At 51.8% G+C, this 20,737-nt stretch overlaps 1 protein-coding gene across 2 annotated transcripts; it reads left to right on the forward strand.

Annotated features, from left to right (window-relative positions):
• The first annotated feature begins 46 nt into the window (after positions 1-46).
• Positions 47-20,140, forward strand: PVR (PVR cell adhesion molecule). Of its 2 annotated transcripts, XM_037516754.2 has the most exons (9): positions 47-128; positions 6,382-6,741; positions 9,262-9,561; positions 12,025-12,142; positions 14,578-14,726; positions 15,573-15,686; positions 17,391-17,422; positions 17,884-17,918; positions 18,194-18,233. In XM_037516754.2, exons 1-8 carry the CDS (start codon positions 47-49, stop codon positions 17,890-17,892), a joined length of 1,164 nt encoding a protein of 387 aa, XP_037372651.1. In that variant the 3' UTR covers positions 17,893-17,918; positions 18,194-18,233. The 2 variants fall into 2 exon arrangements, with proteins under 2 accessions (XP_037372651.1, XP_037372650.1); XM_037516753.2 differs by lacking the exon at positions 17,884-17,918 and having other exon boundaries at positions 18,194-20,140.
• The last annotated feature ends 597 nt before the right edge of the window (positions 20,141-20,737 follow it).

Here is a 20,737-nt window from a genome sequence, read left to right on the forward strand (position 1 = left end):
CGAGTCGGCGCCGCGGACGGGGAGCGAGCGCGCGGCCCAGCCCGGCATGGCCCGGGGCGCGGGCCCCTCCCCGCGGCCGCTGCTGCTGCTGCTGCTGCTGCTGCTGTCCTGGGCGCCCCCCGGAGCCGGTGAGTGACCCCGCCGCGCCCCGCCGTCCCCGCCGTGCCCGCCCATCGGCCGGGTCGCTGATTCCCGGGTTCCCGGAGGCTGAGCGCGGCCCCTTTGCCCCCCACTGCCTCCACCCCAGGGATGGAAAAGTGGGGGCCGGGGCAGGACCCTCTTCTCGGGGGCCCCCAAAGCCGCTCGACTTCGGTGGCCATGGGAGATTTCCAAAGGGCGAGTCAGTGTCCGGAGGGGGAAATCGGCAGAGGGTGACTCACCCCCGAACACCTCATCCCCAGGACCGCTCGCCACACCCTGGCTCCCCAGACCCCCGGGGCCTGCGGAATAGGAGTGAGGACGGGCCTCCCCGGGGGGCAGCGGCTGAGCGCTGGGTTGTGAAGCTGCCCGAGGCCTCTGCGGCGCCGGTTCGATCCCCGGCTGCTCCCCGGCCACCGGAGGAGGGTCCCCGTGGCTCTCTCGAAGGGCGGCTCATTCATTCACCGATGTGTCAGCTGTATGTCAGTGTTGGGGGACAGCGCTAAGATTCAGGCTGGGGGGTTAAAACAGCTTTCAGCATGGAATAACTGTGAGTTCAGGAAAATTACCCCAGTAACTTAGAAACAATCAGGCTATCCTATAATATTTTTTTGGAGGAGATAGATATTTAATTAGCTTGATTGCAGTAACCATTTCACTAGATATGTATGTATCAAATCATCGCTATATATATATTTCAAATTTATTTATACAAACACTGGGTACCGTCAGAAGAGAGGGAGGGTGAGAGAATTCACCAGAGCCAGAGCGGGGAGCAGAGCAGGCAGAAGTGTTATAGGACAGGGAGAGGGGCAGCCCAAACCCCGCAAACCTGCCTATTCTAAATGGGTTCTGCCATCCGCCGCATCAACACAAAACATATGAGACTTTAATGAAAAGGAACTTTAATAAAACTAGGAAACAATACAGGTGAGGCAAAGAATCTAGTTTCTAAATGAAGCACCCAAAGTTACCCGTCCCCTCGTGGGTAAAAGTCCATCCATATGGGATCGGCCCAGAACAAGGCCCCAAAGTCTGCCACAAGTCTAAAACATCTTCCAGTGGGGACCCACAGAAAAGGGTCACAAACAACCAGACAAGCCCGGAAGGAAAAGAGCAAAATCAACATCAAGATAAAAGCTGCCATTGTCACCTCCCCACGGGTCTCACCCACATCTGTGTCACCCAGTCCACAACCAAAAGACAAGCGCAGTTTCTTCACGTGTCTCTAGGCTCCATGCGCCTCTTCCAGGTCTCTTTGCTCCATCCTGCTTCCTTCCTTCCTCAGTCTCTTCTGCCGCTTCTCCTCTTCCTGCTCAGCTCCACCCTCCCTTGGGTGGGGCAGGGAACCTCCCCCTTTCCTGGGGACCACCCTGTTACAGAAGGACCGAAGGACACTGCTGAGGGTGTTATAGGGCAGCCCGGATATTAAACGGGTTCCTGGCTGTGGGTCCTCACCCGCGCGCTTTAAAGGGACTTATGAATACTCTACTACAGACACATGCAAAAGGGTTAATAATAGGTTTATTTACAAGGGAAAAGGAAATAAGGAAAATATACAACTCAGGGAGAAAATAGGGAAATAAAGTCTTTAATGCGTCCTACCCGATCCGACGACCTGGAAACCCAAAGTCACTCTCAGAGCTGGCCGGACGCTGCGAGCTGGTGGAGAGCCAAAATGGGGGGCCCCTCCAAAGCCCACGTGTCTGGCTTTATACCAACCTGGCTGCTTAACCCCACCCTCAGGTCCCAGCCACCTTCCCTTTGGTGGTGATGGGATTTGGAGTTCCCAGTGTTTTTGGCTTTGACCTGGGGTGGGGGTGGAGTCCACAAAGCCTATATGGAATTTGCTTTGGGACATCCTTTTCCCCCTAACAAGGGGAGCAGCGGGCAGCAGGAGAGGTCTGCGCACCATGTGGGACCCTCGCCGGCAGCCGGGGATCGAACCGTCGCTGCAGAGGCTGCGGGCAGCTTCGCAACCCAGCGCTCAACTGCTGCACCACCAGGGAGGACCTATATATATATATATTTGCACTTTCACTTTCCATATTCTTTCTTTTGTTTTTCCTTGTTCTTTCTTTTTTTTCCTCTGTATTTCATGTCCTCTGACACTCAATGGCTGTAATTTTTTTTCACCCTCCACCACCCACATACCCCTGGGGGTCCCTCCCCCAACCCCTGTTATATAATTAAGAAAGTGGTTGAGAATAGACATCGGGATCTGGGTTCACTGCCTCAAGGAGTGTGTCATCAGAGGCAGGGAGGGGGGAGTTTTACAGGATCAAGCTAAGTAGTGGAGTGTCCGAGCTTAAGGACATTTGTTTAAAATGTTGGCATTGGGGGCCTCCCCTGGTGGCGCAGCGGGTTGAGCGCAGCCCTGTAAAGCTGTCCGCAGCCTCTGCAGCGCAGTTCAATCCCAGCCGGCCAGGGAGCAACCCACATGGCTCAGTGGACCTCTTCTGTCTCACCTGCTGCTCCCCTCAGCAGTGTGTTTCAGTAAATTCTCCTGTTCTGTACCCTGCTCTGTCTCTGGCGAGTCCTCTCACCCTCCCATCCATCTGGCCTGTACTCCGGCTCTTGTATGCATGAATAAATAAATCTTTAAAAAAAAAAAATGCTGGCATTGGTTGACAGGTGTGTCTTCCAGGAGAATGTCACAGGGTGGGGTCTTTTCGTAGCACTCCACAGAGATGTCTTTCTTAATCACCGGGAGGAGCGGTCAGGGGGGCGATGTTCCTCCACAGTCATCCTTAGGGAGAAAGCGGTCTGTGGGTGTTCTTTTGCAAAGAGTTGAGTCAGGCTGATTACTTTTCACCTGTGATGGTGTCACCTTGTGACAGTCAGAGAGAAGAGAGAATGTGTTTGATTCAAAGTAGGTTCCAGAGGGCCTCCCTGGTGGTGCAGGGGTTAAAGACAGAGCTATTAAGCTATCTACAGCCATTGCTGCACGAGTTCGATCTCCTGCTGGCCAGGGAGCTACCCACATGGTTCAGGAGACCTCTCCGGTCTCACCCGCTGCTCCCCTCAGCGGTGTATTTCAGTAGATCTACCTGTTCTGCTCCCCACTCTCTCTGGTGAATCCTCTCACACACACCCCTGCACCTCTGGTGTGTACCCCAGTTCTTGTATGCATAAATAACTAAATCTTAAAAAAAAAAAAAAAACAGTAGGTTCCAGAGCTCCTGCTTTGTAAGTCTCTGTCTTGGGAGGTTACTGAGCAAGGGCAGATGTACTCAGTAAGAACAATAATGGTAGGTGAACAATAATATACTGAGTGTGGGCTTGAGGAAGCTGGAGTCCCTCCTTTTACCACTTCTGAAAGGTTGATTCTCCAAACATGGGGTGCTTCTCTAGCAAAGAGGAAACCCAGACTTGAAGAGTTCAGAGAGAGCCATCAGTCTAAAGCCCCTTAAGGAGATTCCTACCACGGCTCCTATTGTGACCCCATCCTGCTTATAGATAAGAGGTAGAAGCACAGAGAGGGAAGAGATTTGCGCAGGCCCCCAGGCAGAAGTAGCAGAGACAAAGAAACTGAACAGAAGAAGCCGACAAGCTCCCCTGCACCCTACCTGCCCTTACACACACCAGGACAGGATGGAACAGGCTCAGGTCCAAGCATAGGCTGTTGCTCACCTGCTGGTTCCTTAGGCCAGGGCTTGACCTTACAGGGTCACATGCCCTGCTGTGCAGAGGGCATGACAATACTAGAACTTGTTTCATGGGGCAATGGAGAGCACTGGAAGCAGCCACATCAAGGGACTTGATAGACGCCGTATCACAGGGAACACGCCCAGAGAAAGGCCATTTCATCCTCCTGGCAACCTCACCAGGGAGGAGACTTTGCCCTCTATTGAAGGAAGCCAGTAGAGGACACTCTGTTGCCCAGAGCTGCACAGCAAGCCAATAGTGGGGCCAGCGTTCCACCTGGACTAGCCTCCTCACCACTCCACGATTCTTCATGTCCAAGCTGTGCCTTTCTTCTACACAGCACCCCCCCTACCAGGATGCCCATCCTTGGCCTCCCAGCTTCCTTCTCCTCACATTAATAACAGTGATAATAAGCATGTGCTGATCTATGACACAATCTCACCTTTGAGTCCTTGCAATAACCTCAAGCTACAGTCACCACTTTGCATTGTGAAACCGAGGCTCAGAGGAGTGAAACTCCCCACACAAAGTCCATAGCTAGTGAGTGGCAGGACTGGGGTTCAAAGAACACCTCCCACCTTCTGCATGCCCATTATTGTTAATAAGAGTACATGCTATTGGGTTTATTACTATCAAGAGAGCCAAGGCGTGTTGAGGACCTGGAGACCTATGTGCTGGAGACTAGATAGATTCTTTTTCTTTTTTTAAAGATTTGTTTATTTATACAAGAACCGGGGTTCAGGTCAGAGGCGCGGGAGGGTAAGAGAATTCACCAGAGACAGAGCAGGGAACAGAACAGGCAGAAGGACCGAAGACACTGCTGAGGGGAGCAGCGGGCGAGACAGGAGAGGTCTGCCACGCCATGTGGGTTTCTCCCTGGCCGGCTGGGAGTGGAACCCGCGCTGCAGAGCCTGCGGACAGCTTCACAGCATAGCTTCAACCCGCTGCGCCATCAGGGAGGCCCTAGATAGATTTTGATGGAGAGCCGGGGGGCAGAGCTCTGGACTCTGTCTGCAGATGACTTATGTTCAAATCCCACCCCTGCCAACTACTCGCTGGGTGACCTGGAGCAAGTGACCATATGCCTCAGTTTCCCCCTTTATCACCTTGCTAAGATGCTTGCCTCGGGGAGCTAACTAAAGCTGGAATGAGTGAAGGACTCAGAACAGCCCCTGAGCTTATAAACATCCCAGGAATGTTCACTGATTAGTCCCATTTTATAAACTAGGGAAAAACCTCCAGGAGGTTAAGTAAACTGCCTAAAGCTTCGCAGCAGAGAGAGCTGAAGGAAGCCAAAACCTTGGGCTACCCTCACCTCCCCTCTTGTACCAGCATCCCCACAAACATCCTCGCAGCCAGGGTCCTCCCAAAGAAATAATAACACCATGTTTCATATATTCATTGTTCCCGCAGTGTGCAGGGTATTGAGGACACGGGGTCTCTGTGGGAGCCCCAGGTGCCTGGAGGTTTGGCCTGGAATTAGCCTGCAGGGGCCATGTTCCGAGGGTGGCCAGGAATGGGGTCTCCACAACCTGGGTGACTCTCAGAGCCACCCGGCCCAGAGCCTTTAGGCCGGACCATGGCCATGGAGCAAGGGTGGTTTCCCAAAGGCTTGCTCCTTGTGAGGGGGCTGGCGTGGCCCCGGGGGTCAGCATCTTTCTGCATTTGTCCCACTTGAGGCTGGGCTGATGTCAGTCCTTCCCCAGGGAGGTCACCCGCTCGGCAGAGTACACTTCCTTGTTGCACTTGGGGCACTGGGCCTGGCGGCACCGTGTCTGGATCTGGTGCAGGAGGCTGGGCGGCTGCCAAGGGACAGTGTGGGACTCTGTACTGCATAGATTCTAAGACCTGGAGTTTCTTCCCATTTTCCCACCTCTAAATCCCGGGATGTGGGGCCTCCCTGGTGGCACAAGGGGTTAAGTCTCAGGACTCTGAAGCTGTCCACGGCCACTGCAGCACGAGTTCGATCCCCGGCCAGGGGGCTACCCACACGGCACAGCAGACCTCTCCTGTCTCACCCGCTGCTCCCCTCAGCAGTGGATTTCAGTGGATCTGCCTGTTCTGCTCCCCACTCTGTCTCTGGTGAATCCTTTCACCCCCCCACACACACCTCTGGCCTGTCCCTCAGTTCTTGTATGCATAAATAAATAAATCTTTGGGAAAAATAACCATTTAATAAAAAAAAAAAAATCCCGGGATGCGCTAACCCCTGACAGTGCCCTGCTACTAATGACAGAGTCTCTGTGGAGTCTTAAAACTGATGACGCTGCAGTAGTGGAAGAATCTGGCGCTAGATAGAGCCACAATATTTACCCCACTTTTGAAATTTGATGATGCTGACTTCGAGGAAATCCGGTAATAACTAGCAGGGAAAATATGGTGCTAATAGCCCAGAGAAGCAGTGAGGACACGGTTGCTGGCCAGTCAGCCCCCCTCAGCCCAGCCACTACCCCCATGATGATCCCCAAACCCCCATAAGGGACTCCAGAGCCCCCTCGCCAGCAGATGCTGACCTTGGTGAGCAACTGTGCCTCTCCTGGTGCAGACCTGGGCCGCCCGGGCCTGACACCTCCCCCCAACCCTGTTTCCCCGCAGAGAGCCGGAAGGTGGTCGTGCAGGCGCCCAGCCAGGTGCACGGCTTCCTGGGCCAGACAGTGGAGCTGCCGTGCAACCTGCAGCCTCTGGAGCCGGGTGTGCAGGTGACGCAGGTGACCTGGATGCGGCGGGAACTGTCGGGGGAGGCGCACAGCGTGGCCGTCTTCCACCCCACCCAGGGCCCCAGCTTCCCGGAGCCCGGGCGGTTGCATTTCGCAGTGGCCAAGCCGGGCGGCGAGCTGCGGGACGCCTCGCTGGTGGTGAGTGGGTTGCGTGCAGAAGACGAAGCCAACTACACCTGCGAGTTCGCCACGTTCCCGCAGGGTAGCGGCAGCGCCCGGACCTGGCTCCGCGTGCTGGGTGAGCAGGGGTGGGGGTGTGAGGGGTGGGGGGTGGGGTGTAGACAAAAGGAAGGAGCAGGGAGGTAAGCAGAGTAGGTAGGACCCAGGAGGGAGACTCCCTCCACAGCAGAAATTTTATGGGGACTGCAGAAGAAGGGGAGGTTTGGGGGAGGGGGGCTGCTGAGGGGGCAGTTACAGGTGGGGAGTCTGACCACTAGGAAAGAGCAGTTGATCCTGAGGGGCAGGGTGAGATCCTGCAGACAGAGAGCAGAACCTGGGGGGGAGGGATACTGGGAGGAGCCTAGGAGGCTGGCTCTGCAGACCCTCCTTCCCGCCTGCATAGTGTAGGGTTGGCCACAGAGCTGCCCTGAGGTGGGGGCAGGCCTCCAGGCCAGGGGCTCCGAACAGACGTGCAGTGGGCTCGTGATGCTCTCAGTTGCGGACATTCCTTTCGTGAGGAAGGGAAAGCTGAAACAGACTGGAAGGAGAGAGATTCTAATACTAGGGTGAGGAGGGCTTCTTCTGGTGGGACCCAGGTAGGTCCTGTTGGGACCAGATGCCCAGCGGGTTCCCCTCCCCCCCAGGGAAACCGGGATGATTTTTCGTGAATGTCAGGAAGAAGATAGGAGCATTAGTAAAAGGTGTCTGTACCTCAGTTTCCCCATTTGTGAAATGGAGATGACAATGAGGATGAACAAGAGTGGACATTATTTTTTTTTTTTTTTTTTATAGAGGCATGCTTTATTTATTTGTTTGCTGGTTTTTTGTTTGTACATGCACTGGGTACAGTCAGAAGCGCGGGAGGGTGAGAGAATTCACCAGAGCCAGAGCGGGGAGCAGAGCAGGCAGAAGGACCGAAGTACACTGCTGAGGGGAGCAGCGGGCGGCAGGAGAGGTCTGCGCGCCATGTGGGACCCTCCTCCGGTGGCCGGGGAGCAGCCGGGGATCGAACCGGCGCTGCAGAGGCCGCGGGCAGCTTCGCAACCCAGCGCTCAACCGCTGCGCCACCGGGGAGGCCCTGGACATTATTTTTTTTAAAGATTTTATTTATACATACAAGAACTGGGGTACAGGCCAGAGTTGTGGGGGGTGAGAAAGTTCACCAGAGACAGCGTGGGCAGACTGATGGAAATACACCGCTAAGGGGAGCAGCGGGCGAGACAGGAGAGGTCTGCCGCACCATGTGGGTAGCTCTGTGGCTGGCCAGGATCGAATCCACGCTGCAGAGGCTGCCCTGGACAGCTTCACAGCGCTGTGCTCAACCGCCTGCGCCACCAGAGAGACCATGGACATTGATTTTTTTGCATGTGTACTAGGAGCTTTTTTGGGTCTTTGCATGAAGAGACGTTCTTCGGGGTAGCCAGTGTAGATGGGATAGAAAAGGATGCATATCAATGTGGACAGTGGTCACAGGCAACAGTGTAGACAACACTGGGAACAAAGACAGCTGGTGGCACGCATGACTGGTGTGGACAGAGGGACAGGGCTGGCGGGCTGCTGGGGAGCCAGTGTAGACAATGTAACTCACTGAAAGCTAACTACTGGCAACCTGCAACCAGAGGCAGCTCTGTTTATTCCAGCAAACCCTGGACTCTGAGGCTGAGGGCTTAGGATGAAGGCGATGTGGAGAAGGAACTACTAAAGCCCCAGGTTGGGGAATCCCCAGCGTGGAGATTGAAAGGTGGTTTTAGTCAGACGGTTGCCATTTACAATGCGTGACCTTGAGCCGGTCTGTTCCCCTCTCGGTTGCCACGGTGGCCTTAGTCACTCAGCCATCCCCTCCTCCATGAAGGCCTTCTGACCCCCTCATTTAAACTCAGGTACCCTAGGAGCCCTCCTGGGCTCCCTCATCCCAGCCTTGCCCACTCTGGGTCCTCGCTGTCTAGGGAATCTCTTTGTCTTGGACACTACACCCCAGGAAAGCAGAGTCTTCTTCATAACTGGGTCCTCTCACAGAGCCAGGCAGTCACTCGATGGCGAGGACAATAATATTTATCGAGCATTTATTATGTTCCCGGTACCATTTTAAGAGCTTTATCTGCCGGGGCTTCCCCGGTGGCTCAAGGGGTTAAACATCAGCACTATGGAGCTATCTGCAACTACTGCAGCATGAGTTTGATCCTCAGCCAGGGAGCTGACCCACATGGTGCAGCAGACCTCTCCTGTCTCCCCGCTGCTCCCCTCAGCAGTGTATTTCAGTGGATCTGCCTGTTCTGCTCCCTACTCTGTCTCTCTGTGAATCCTCTCACCCCCTGCACCTCTGGCCTACACCCCAGCTCTTGTATGCATAAATAAGTAAATCTTGAAAAAAAAATTACCTGCCTATTCTCATTGCCTATGGTCCTGTCATTATCCTGAGCTGACAGACAAGGAAACTGAGGCACAGATGTGCCCATGGCCACCCAACCGCTCTGGGACAGACCTGGGGTTTTAGACTGGTCATCCTGTACCTTCCATTACCCTCTACCCAGTTGCTGAGATGTTTGTTGAATGACCATAGATGAGGAATGACCTGCGCCCCTTTTGCTTCCCTCCCCAGCCGAGCCCGAAAACCACGTTGATATCCAGGAGGATCTGCTGGGCCCAGAGCCTGTGGCCACGGCCCGATGCGTCTCCACAGGGGGTCGCCCAGCCCCCCGAGTCTTCTGGTCCTCCTCACTTCCAGACAGAAATGTCATCGTGACCCAGACACCAGGTCTCCTGCCAGGAACGTTCAACATCACCAGCCAGTTTAACTTTACACCCTCAAGAGAGTTAATTCACCAGAATGTCACCTGCAGAGTGGAGCACGAGAGCTTCAAGGAGCCCATCCTGCTGCCCCTGACTCTCAATGTGCGCTGTGAGTGTGCCAGGTGGCTTCCACCCCCTCGTGCTGTCTAGACTGACTCTTGAACACTTTACTCTGGCACCTTCATTCCTATTCTGTCTACACTGCTGCCCTGGCAAACTGTCTATATTGCTTCCCCAGTGCAGAACATACTTCCCTCTGCCCCAATAATGTCTACACTGGCTAAGGGCTTTCTTCCTCCCCCACGAAGGCTACACTCGTTGTCCTGTGTTCTGTCTACACCATCTACTCTGGTCCGGTTACACTGCATCACCTCCACTCACTCCCCCTAGATCCTGACACCTACAGCACAGCCTTGTGTCGCTAAAGAATGTCGACATGTTCTGAGAAATATGTCGTTAGACTATTTCATCGTTGTGAGAACATCATAGATTGTAATTATACACAGCTCTGTAGAAGAGCCGCTCCACGCCTGGGCCGGATGGTACAGCCTGTGGGGACCCCTATGGTATAGTCCATCCATTGCTGGCTGAAAGGTGTTGTCAGGTGCGGCATGACTGCATTATCGTTAAGTGAGGCATGACTGCATTATCGCTAAGTGAGGCATGACCATATTGTCTATACCACAACCCCAGAGACTCCCAGACCTGTGCTGTCTGACAGAAGGAGGAGACTACACAGCTTTAGATCACAGCTACATTGTGATTTAAATTTTTCTAGAGCCACACAATTAAAAACATAAAGGGATGAAGCTAATTTTGATCACTGATTTTACTTACCCCAGAAGACCTCACTGCTATCAGTACCGCATGGAATCAAATCTAAAAAATATCAGTGAAGTCTTTCACATTGTTTGGCCCTGGTAAGTCTTCCTGGTCTAGTGTGTGCTTGGAACCCATTCAGCTCGTTAGTCACAGGTGGCAGCCACATTGGACAGCACAGATCTAAACCAGGCTCTCCCATGGTCTACAGTGGCTCCTAAAAATTCTGTCTACACTTGCATACACACACAAGCTGTCTTTTTTAAAATATTTTATATAATTCTTACATCATTTTTCAACTTTGCACAATGTATGCATTTTCATTTTGGTTATATTCCCCATACAATTGCACACCCCCCCCCTTATTTTGACTCTAGTTCTTCCTCTCCCCCCACCCCCATAGTGTGTCTCTGGTTTATAGTTGCTTGTTGATTTTGATTCTTACTTTGTATTAATTAGTCTTTTTCCTGGTCCCTTATTTAGGTTTTCTAAATTGCTGCTATGAGTGAGACCATCCGGCATTTTTCTTTTTCTTTCTGGCTTGTTTCGCTGAGCATGATCCCTTCCAGCGCCATCCATGTTGCTGCAAATTGCATGTGTTTATCTTTTTTGATTGCTGAGTAATATTCCATGGTGTATATGTACCACATCTTCTTGATCCAGTCATCTATTTTTGGGCATTTGGGCTGTTTCCAAAGCTTAGCTATTTTAAATAGTGCTGCTATAAACATAGGGGTGCAGGTGCCCTTTGGAATTAATGTTTCTGTGTCCTTTGGGTAAATACCTAGGAGTGGAATTGCTGGATCATATGGAAGCTCTATGTTTAGTAGGTCCAGAAATCTCCACACAGCTCTCCATAGTGGTTGGACCAGTTTGCACTCCCACCAGCAGTGCAGGAGAGTTCCTTTTTCTCCACACCCTCGCCAACATTTGTTGTTGCTAGTTTTTTTAATATGTGCCATTCTCACTGGACACACAACCTGGCTTAATGTCACCGTTTTCTGGGACCCACTCTGTTTGTTTTGTCCCCTGCCCCCACTTCCCCTGGGAACTAACTCTTCTCCCACACAGTTCTCTGCCCTGAGTCAACACCCTGTGTACCCGGAGTTCATCAGAAATGTCTGCATAAGCTCTTCTGGATGCTGTTTTCCTCCATTCATGGTCTACACTGAATTCTCCACCCTGGCAATCGCTATACTGATTCCCCTCGGCACTGTCTACACTGGATGCCTACAATATTACCATTGGGTCTGAGGAAGGAAGGGAGCTACACTGATGCTCCCCCCCAACCCCACCCCCCAAAAAAACCTCTCATGGGCCTTCCCCTGAAACTCCAGAAATTCTTCCCTGTTGATCACATCTGGGAGGGATAAGCAGCGGCCGAAGCAGGGTCCTTGGGATTCTTTCCTGTAGGACTTGTCGGTGCTTTGAATATGGTCCTGTGTGTGGTGAGTCTCCCAGAAGCCTCTGCTCACAGGATATCCAAGGCAGAAGCACTTGGCTGCTCAGGAAAACCAGCAGAGGTGGGGCGGGGGGAGGGGTGTCCTAAGAATCTCTCTGTACATCCCCTGGCCCCCCATGGACTCCCAGGCTTCTGTCCTCTGAGGAACCTGTTGCCCAGGTTCCTCACAGGCCTTTTCGCTTCCAGCTGCTCCTGAAACCCACTGAGGTCTTGCCAGGTTGTGACATGAATCCCACCTATCTCTAGGCCCCCCGAAGGCTCCCTGACAGTCTGTGTTTCTGTTTCCCCCAGACCCCCCTGAGGTCTCCATCTCGGGCTATGATGGCAACTGGTACCTCGGCCAAAATGAGGTCATGCTGAACTGTCACGGAGATGGCAACCCCGAACCCACAGACTATGTGTGGAGCACGTGAGTCCTGGCAGGGGTGGGGGCTGAACTCTTGGGCCTGAGGAAGGAGAGGCTGGTGTCTGTACTGGCTCTGAGAAGGAGGGAGATGCACAAAGTACAAAGAGAGAGAGAGGTTGACTTTGGTTCCCCATTAAAAGATTCTTGAGTGCAAAGAAGTTACAAGCTGGTGTCTCTAAGGCATAGAGGTACAGCTGCCCTTATCCGTGTGCCAGTACTCGCCCTCATCCCATGCGACCCCCACACTCCAGGCATGGTCTGCACTATCGCCATGCCCAGGTTAAAGATCGGGGGGCCCCAGTAGCTGCTGTCATTTGCATTTGCTGTCACAGCCATGAAGGCGCAGATTGAGCCTCAAATCAGGCTCCAAACCTGATCCTCTTAACCTCTGAGCTTGCCACCTCGGGGAACCTGGTCAGTCATCGCTCACAGAGTAAGGACTGTCCCTATTCTCTAAAAGATGAGGCTCAGGACAACGAGAAGATGTCCTCAAATCTAGGGCGGGGAGAAAAAAACAAAGGGGTGTATTGTCCTATGTAATTGTTATTCGACCTTTGTCCTTATTTCAGAAATAGTTTATGACTGCTGTAGAAACTGTAGACAGGGCCTCCCCGGTGGCGCAGCAGGTTGAGGGCAGCACTGTGAAGCTGTCTGCAGCCTTTGCAGCACCGGTTCGATTCCCAGCCAGCCAGGGAGATTCCCACATGGCACAGCAGACCTCTCCTGTGGCGCCCGCTGCTCCCCTCAGCAGTGTATTTCCATCGCCTGTCTGTTCTGTTCCCTGCTCTGTCTCTGGTGAATCCTCTCACCATCCTGCGTCTCTGGCCTGTACCCCAGCTCTTGTATAAAAATAAATAAATCTTTAAAAAGAAAGAAAGAAAGAAAGAAACTGTAGACAGTACAGTTCCCAGCAAAAAAGATGACAGTAGCATCTGTAGTTGTGTACCCAACCACCTCCATAAATAGCCACTGTTACCCTTTGTTATATAACCTTCTTGCCTTTTAATCAAAACAAACACTGTGCTGCATGTAGCATCTAATTTTGAAACTTTTCCTCTGTCTTGCCAACACCTCTCCTGGTCAAAGCACATTAGTTCCCTCCAACAGTTTATTAGGAGAATGTTCACACACAGACTAAAGTAAGTATTTTCCAGTGAACACTCAGAAACCCACCACATGGATTTTCTCACTAACATTTTATTATTCTTGCTTTTTTGTCTTGCTTCTGTCCTGCGCATAGCTCATATGCATTCAAAGTGCCCACAGCCTCTTTTTTAATGCTGCTGGGAGTTCCCATGCATGTGCCACTGATTACTTAACCAATCCAAATGTGGGGTTCAGAGATTGTTTCCCACTTCCAATTGGATACAGGTCTTGGTGGGTGGCATCCCCAGCCACCCATCTCTATGTAACGCCCATCGTGTCTCAGTTCCTGGTGCCTCAAAGTGTGGTGATTCAGGCTTTTGAGCCACACCACTGGGTCTTCATCCCTGCTCTGTAGAGTGCCCTGATAAACCATGTCCTCCATGTCCTTCACCCATAAACCAGTGTTTGTGTGCCAGGTGCTATTCACTGACTGACACGCTTGGGTCAATAAACCAAACCAAGTTCCTTCTGGAGTTTGCATTCCAGCTGGGGAAAGAAACAACGAATAGGATAAGGTTGGAAAGCACATAGTGTGTCAGCTGCTGGTAAATGCCATGGAAAAGCAGAAAAATGGGAGGGGTCATTACCATTGCACTAGGGTGGCACAGAAAGGTGTCCCTAAAGCAACATCTGAGCAGGAATCTGAAGAAAGTAAGGGGGAACTGTGTGGGAAGAGCATTCCAGGCTTAGGGAACAGCATTCCGGGTTTAGGGAACAACATATGCGAAGACCCCGAGGAGGGAGTATAACTTGAGTGTTTGAGGCCAATAAGGAGGCTTCTGTGAATACAGTCAGGAACAAATGAGAGAGAAACTGATAATGTGGTCAGAACAACGGGGCAAGGGGCAGCTGGTGTGGGATCTGTGGCTGTAGTAAGGACTTCGAAGACCTTGGTCTTTGCACAAGGTGAGGTGGGAGCCCTGGAAAGCTCTGAGCAGAGGAAGGACATGAGTTGACTGGGTTCTAGCAAGATCCCCCAGGTCAGTGTGGACTGGGAATGAGAGAGGAAAGCAGGGAACCCAGTAAGAAGGTAACCACAGTGGCCTTGGAGTAGGGGTGGTCAGACCAAGTGGTGGGGCCCTAAGGACTCAGAGGTGTGTGAAAAGATTCTGAAGGTGAGGTCAACAGGATCTTCTGATTGATTAGATGTGGATCTGAGGAGATGACTTGGGGGGACCCTGGAATTGCTCTTAACTTGTCACACAGATTCCGTGAGAGGGCTCTGTCCCCAGATGGCCTGTCACTTGGAGCCTCCAGCAGAGGCCACTTCCTCACCAGTCTCTCTCCCCCAGGATCAGAGGCTCTCTGCCCACTTCTGCTGTGGCTAAGGGCAGCCGTCTCCACATCCATACTGTGGACAAATCCATCAACACGACTTTCATCTGCCGTGCCACCAATACCTTAGGAACTCGCCAGGCAGAACTGATTGTCCAGCTCAAAGGTAAGGAGCCACCCAGTGAGGAGAGGGGTCAAAGGAGGAGGTCTCAGCAGCATTTTGTCTGAGGGAGGGATTTGGAGGTGATCCCTGGTTAACTGAGTCCTTTATCCACAAGAATGTTCTCTGACTCCATCCTCCCTAGTCTTCTCATGAAAGGACTCTTCGGAGTCAGATTTACTCCCCCTGTTAACTCAGCATCTGTACCATTGTCTGGATACACCCTTCGGCAAACCCAGACTGGGGTAGTTTTGGGGTGCCTCTTCCCCAGGAACCCAGTAAGTCTGTTCCAAGTGAAGAACTCTATCAGTTTCAATGGATGGAATCACAGAAACTCAAAGTAGTCCCAGCAAAAATGGGGCTTTATTGAAAATGCACCTTCAGGTATGGCTAGATCCAGATGCTCCAATTGTGTATCCCAGGAACTTTTCCTTACATCTCTTGTCTCTGGTTTTCTCTGTGCTTGCTCTCTTCTTAAGAAGACTCCTTGGGGAGGCAAGATGGCCCACAGCAGCTGCAGGCTCACATCCCAGCAGTTTAGTAATCCCAGGGGAAAGAATATACCTCTTTCAGTGCAAACCAAAGTCCCAGGGCTGGTTCTCATTGGCTCACTCCCAGCCCTAGGTCCCCAAGAACCAATCACAGCTGCCAGAGCGAGTGGAATGCTCTGATTGGCCAGGTCTAGGTCCAAGTCATTACCTAGGAACGAGAGGGTGGAGTCAAGTCCACTTAAGAACTGAGGAGGGAGTCAGAGTGGTAGCTTCTTAAAAGAATACATGGCAATGTTTGCTGAGCAGGTGAAAACCTCAAAAGTCTTCAAACCTAAATTGCTGTTTCCTTTTTCTCTTCCAGATGAACCTCCTGGGGGCTCCAACTCAGGATTGACCCTTGCGATCATCTTACCTATCATCATCGTGGCAGTCCTGATTCTGGCAGGGATTGTTTTCTGGCAGCTCAAAAAATCCGGTGAGTCTCCTTCTCTTTGGCACATTCCTCCCTTGTCTGCCGTGAATGAGCCTCACTATAGCCACCACAATCAAATACCCACTGTGCTGGGCTCCATGCTAAGCCCTCCACGTGGCAGCCTCCCCCTGAATCCTCACCCCAGAACTTTGAGGTGCCCTCATTTTATAGACAAGAGCACTTACAGACTCAGGCCAGGGAGTCTTACTCATTGATTCATTTTACAAGTCTTTAGGGACTGGGGGCCAATCCTGTAGGGCCTCGAAGGCCACAGTAAAGACTGGTTTTTAATCCAAGGACAGGAGAGCCCTGGGCAGAGGGGTGGGAGACAGATCACACATACCCTCCAGCTTTACCCTGTCACCTGCTCAGAAGTGACTCCCTGGCTGTTATCATGGAAAGGAGGAGGTGGTACTTGCCAGCGTCCCAGTCCCTGGCTCTCAGAGGGCCCGACACCCTCTCAGCTCAAGGGCTCTGTGCTGCTCTTCCCTGTCTGGAGTACCCTCTCCATGGCTCCTTCTGGGGAAGTCCTGCGGCCAATTCTGCAATCCAAAGAACTGCGTTGTGCTGAGCCCTTTGCAGGTGCCGCCACTCTCTGCACAGCTGCCTGCCATGCCCACCACTGCCCTGTGAAGTGAGTGCTGCTGTGAGCCATGTTTCACAGAACAGGAATTTGCACTCAGAGAGGAATGTCATCTGCCCACCGGCACACAGCTGGGAAGTCAGGAGCACAGGGCTGTTCTGTTGACTACAAAGCTTGTTCCCTCAGCCACTAAACAAAACTGCCTCCTCACATCACTGCTGGAGGCCCCCTCCTCCAGGAGGCCCTCCCTGATCCCCCAGAATGAGCCAGCACCTGCTCTGGGCTCCTCCACCCCAGTCTGGCCCACTCTGGAGTGTCACTGTGTGGGAACTTGTCTGTCTCACCAGTGGACTGTGAGCCCCATGACGGCAGAACTGGTGTTGTCAAAGTCACAGCTGTGTCCCCTGCCCCACCTGGCATGGGCCCAGGCACAAAGGAGGCACTGGAGGATGCGTTTGCTGAATACATCATCTCCAGAGCCAGACTGCCTGTGCTTAGGACCCCACTCCACTGCTCTATGATGTCACCACGGGCAAATGACTTCCTCTCTCTGACTCAGTTTCCTCATCTGTAAAATGGAGTAATTGTAACCGTTAACACAGGTAAAGCATTTAGCACTGGGCAGCTGTAAGCTGCACACTGAATATGTGAATGAAGGTCGCCATTGCCATTACTAATATTATTATTGTTGTCATTATTATAAGCTCCACGGGGGCAGTGATTTTTGTCTATTTTGTTCACAGTTGTATTCCCAGCGCCTTGGAAGTATCTGGCACAAAGTAGACATTTGCTATTTGTTGGATAAATCCCTGTCTGATGGCTGAGGAGGCACAGAGAGGTTGTCAGTTGCACAAGGTCACACAGCTCCTAGAGGTCAGGGGTGGGATGCGAACCCATCCATCTGGCTACAGAGCCTGTGCTCAACACTTCTTCAACTGAATGAATAACTGGATGAAACCTCTACCTCACCCCATTTTATAAATGTATCGACCTTAAAGGGAAGGTGCCTCTACCCCTGTCGGTGGCTGATCTGGGACTTCAAAGGCAAGAGGCCCTGTCACCCACCTGCATCTTCCTGGGCTCCTGAGCATTCATTCCTGACAACTTCTCCCCTGTCTCCGCAGGTCGATGCTGTGGTAAACCTCCTGTTAACAGGGTAAGTGTGGCGGTGGAACTGAGAGGGTGGGGGCCTGCAGGAGCCACAGGCTGACTGCTGGGTGCTTTCCCAAGATGTCTGTACTTAACCAAAAGGCAGCATGACGTCAGGAATCAGGTTCCAGATCTTTACTTCAAATTCCTCCAGCAGCAATTCCCAGCCCTTGCTGCTGGGCAGAATCCCCTGCAGGAATTGCTGAAATGCATGCTCTGCATTTCATTTGTTTGTTTGTTTAATATAATTCTTACATCATTTTTCATTTTTGCACAATGTATGCATTTTCATTTTGGTTATATTCCCCATACAATTCCCCCCCCCCCCCCTTATATTGGCCCTAATCCTTCCTCTCCTGTCCCCCACCCCCCCCCCCCCCCCCCTAGTGTGTCTCTGGTTTATAGTTACTTGTTGATTTTGATTTTTTTCTTTATTATAATTAGTCTTTTTCCTGGTCCCTTATTTAGGTTTTCTAAATTCCTGCTCTGGGCAAGACTATCCGGTATTCTTCTTTTTCTTTCTGGCTTATTTTGCTGAGCATGATCCCTTCCAGCGCCATCCATTTTGCTGCAAATGGCATGAGTTTATCTTTTCTGATTGCTGATGCTCTGCATTTTAATAGCCGTCCCTCTCCCCTCACAGCCACACCTTGGGAAGTGCTGCCCGACTTCTGGGGAGGGAAGGACAGGCCTGTGATGCTGCCCTTTGGGCTTCCATGGGAAGATCTTTTCTGAAAGGGTCCCACTGATGACTAACGTTTGCCTATCCCCCTTCTAGACCGAATCCTATTCCCCTGTGAACACTCAGCAGGATCTGCCCCAGGAGAACGGACGAGGTGCAGGAGGCAAAAGTTGACTCTGGGGAACCAAATGGAGAGAGACTGAAGCTGGCAAGGATGTGGACCTTGAGGCTGGACCCCACCCCAATGGATGAAGCTCCCTCCCAAGAGACTGGCCACTCTCCCCCAGTGGCAGGACTCAAGTGTGAGAAGTTGGGGGTGGGGGGCGCTGAGGCCACCCTCAGTCTCAGGCTAGAAGGACTCATAGAACTCAGGAAAGCTATGATAGCTGTTACTATTTATTACACTGGACTCTAAGACTGATGGCAATGGGAAGAGGCACGTGGGGCAGGGGCAGAATGGACCAGGAGTGAGCTTCCAGCCACCCACTGGGTAAGGGGGGGGGGTGTGGGGAGCAACCTGCAAATGCACTTAACTTCTCCCAGCAAGAACACCTGACAACACACCTGCATTATTGCTTACCGGGAAGCTCACTTGAGTCTCGGTGTCCAGAGTTTTTATTGGGGGGAGTCAATGTCCATATAGCTGACCTTAGTCACTAGCCCCTTCAGAGGTCAATTCAATATATGTGGCCAAGAACCCCACCATCCATCACTAAGCAAAGGCTCCGCTGTTTCCCACAGCCCCCAGGTAAACAGACAGTCCTCTAGGACATTCCAAGGGCTTAAATGTTACTCCCAGGAGCCAAAGGCAAAACACCGAGTCCCTCTTTGGTCAAGGTGATCCCTCTCCTGCACAGTGGGACCCACAGAATGTACAACTGCCAGAGTCTTTGTAAGAATCTGACCTTTGGTCTTGAACTTCTGAGTCTCTCTATCAGTTGAATCTCTGTGGTTTTAAGAAGTAGCTGCTGACAGTTGTCACCAGGATGAAACCAGAAGCTGAAACTCGGGCCCCAACTGGCTGTGTGGGGCTCTTTGGGGAACAGGAACAACTGGTGGCTGTGAACTTGGAGGTTGTTCATCCCAGACATCTTCTGCCAAGACTTGAGTCCCAGAAAAGCACCTGTACCTGGGGTGCTGGTGTTGACAAGACCCCAGGGGCTGGGGCCAGTAACCCACGGACAAAAGCAAGACGCTGTTCCCAACACATAGAGAAAGACACTGAGGGAACAGGAACTGGCTATGCAGCGCGCACATCTCTGCGGCCCGTGTGGACTAAGCCCAAGGACAGGAGGCAGAGCCTCGGATATAATCCCATGTCAGCTTTCAAACGGAATGTGATCGTGGCAGTTCCTCCTACGGAGAGAACTGTTTAGGAAAATACTCTAGAGAGGAAAGACCTGGGGCCAGAGTGCTGAACCAGAGAGCTCGTGATGGGCTCCTGTGCAAAAGAAATGGAAGGTTCGGGATTTGTTGTGAACAGACCAGAGAGCACAGGACAGAGAGCAATGGGGAGAGATGGGAACCAGGAGGGCAGTAGGGGTGAGGGGTACAGAGGGTGAGGATCCTGGACATGAGGGGCTCAGGGGGGCCCCTCTGAGAAGTGGGGCACCCCAGAGTCAGAGATTCAAATGGGCTCACTGTCGTGTCCACCCCTTGATCATCCCCAGCTCCTAAATACCTCATCAAAATTTATTTATTTATTAGTTGGCCTCCCTGGTGGGGCAAGGGGTTAAGTCTAAGCACTATGAAGCTCTCTGCAGCCACTGCAGCAGCAGTTTGATCCCTGGCCAGGGAGCTACCCACATGGCACAGCAGACCTCTCCTGTCTTGCTCCCTCAGCAGTGAGGGAGCTGCTCCTCTCAGCAGTATATTTCAGTAGACCTGCCTGTTCTGCTTCCCACTCTCTCTGATGAAGCCTCTCAATCCATTCTCTCTGATGAATCCGCACCTCTGGCCTATACCCCAGTTCTTGTACCCATAGATAAGTAAATCTTTAAATAAAATAAAATTTATTTATTACAGCTTGAGTGCCTGTGTGTATGCCAGGGGTCCTGGGGGAAACTGAGGAGGGGTCAGTTCTCATGGGGGATAAAACCAGAGACGTGGAAGCAAAACCCTGAATCATAAAGGCCACACGTCACGAGTCCCCAGGAGAGCTTGTCTTCTTCTCTCACTTTGTAACTTTTTTTAACTAGGAATACACAAACATCCGAAATTGGTAGTTATAAGAAGACTTCAGGGGTCCATTTTGACTTAATATATGCATAGGATGTAAGGGAAGGGACCGTTCTTTTGCACGTGGCTACCCAGTTAATACCCTTGAACTATACACTTAAAAATGGTGACACTGTCCAATTTTTGTCATCTCTACTTTCCCACAAACTTTAAAAATTAATCATCTGATGTGGGCCAAATTATTGACTTGTATACCCTTTCCATGGGGAAATTGTAGCACCACAAACTTAGTGATCTGAAAAACACAAAATTGTCCTCTTACACTTATGGAGACCCAAAGACAGAAATGAGTCTCCTGGACTAAGATCGAAGTGTCAGCTGGCCTGGTTCCTTCTGGAGGCTCCAGGGGAGAAACCGTGCATCGCCTTTCCAGTTTCTAGAGTCCATCTGACATGAAAGATA

Source organism: Talpa occidentalis, unplaced genomic scaffold (assembly GCF_014898055.3).
Source record: "Talpa occidentalis isolate TD23 unplaced genomic scaffold, MPIMG_talOcc4v2.1 talOcc4.17, whole genome shotgun sequence".
Classification (NCBI taxonomy): domain Eukaryota; kingdom Metazoa; phylum Chordata; class Mammalia; order Eulipotyphla; family Talpidae; genus Talpa; species Talpa occidentalis.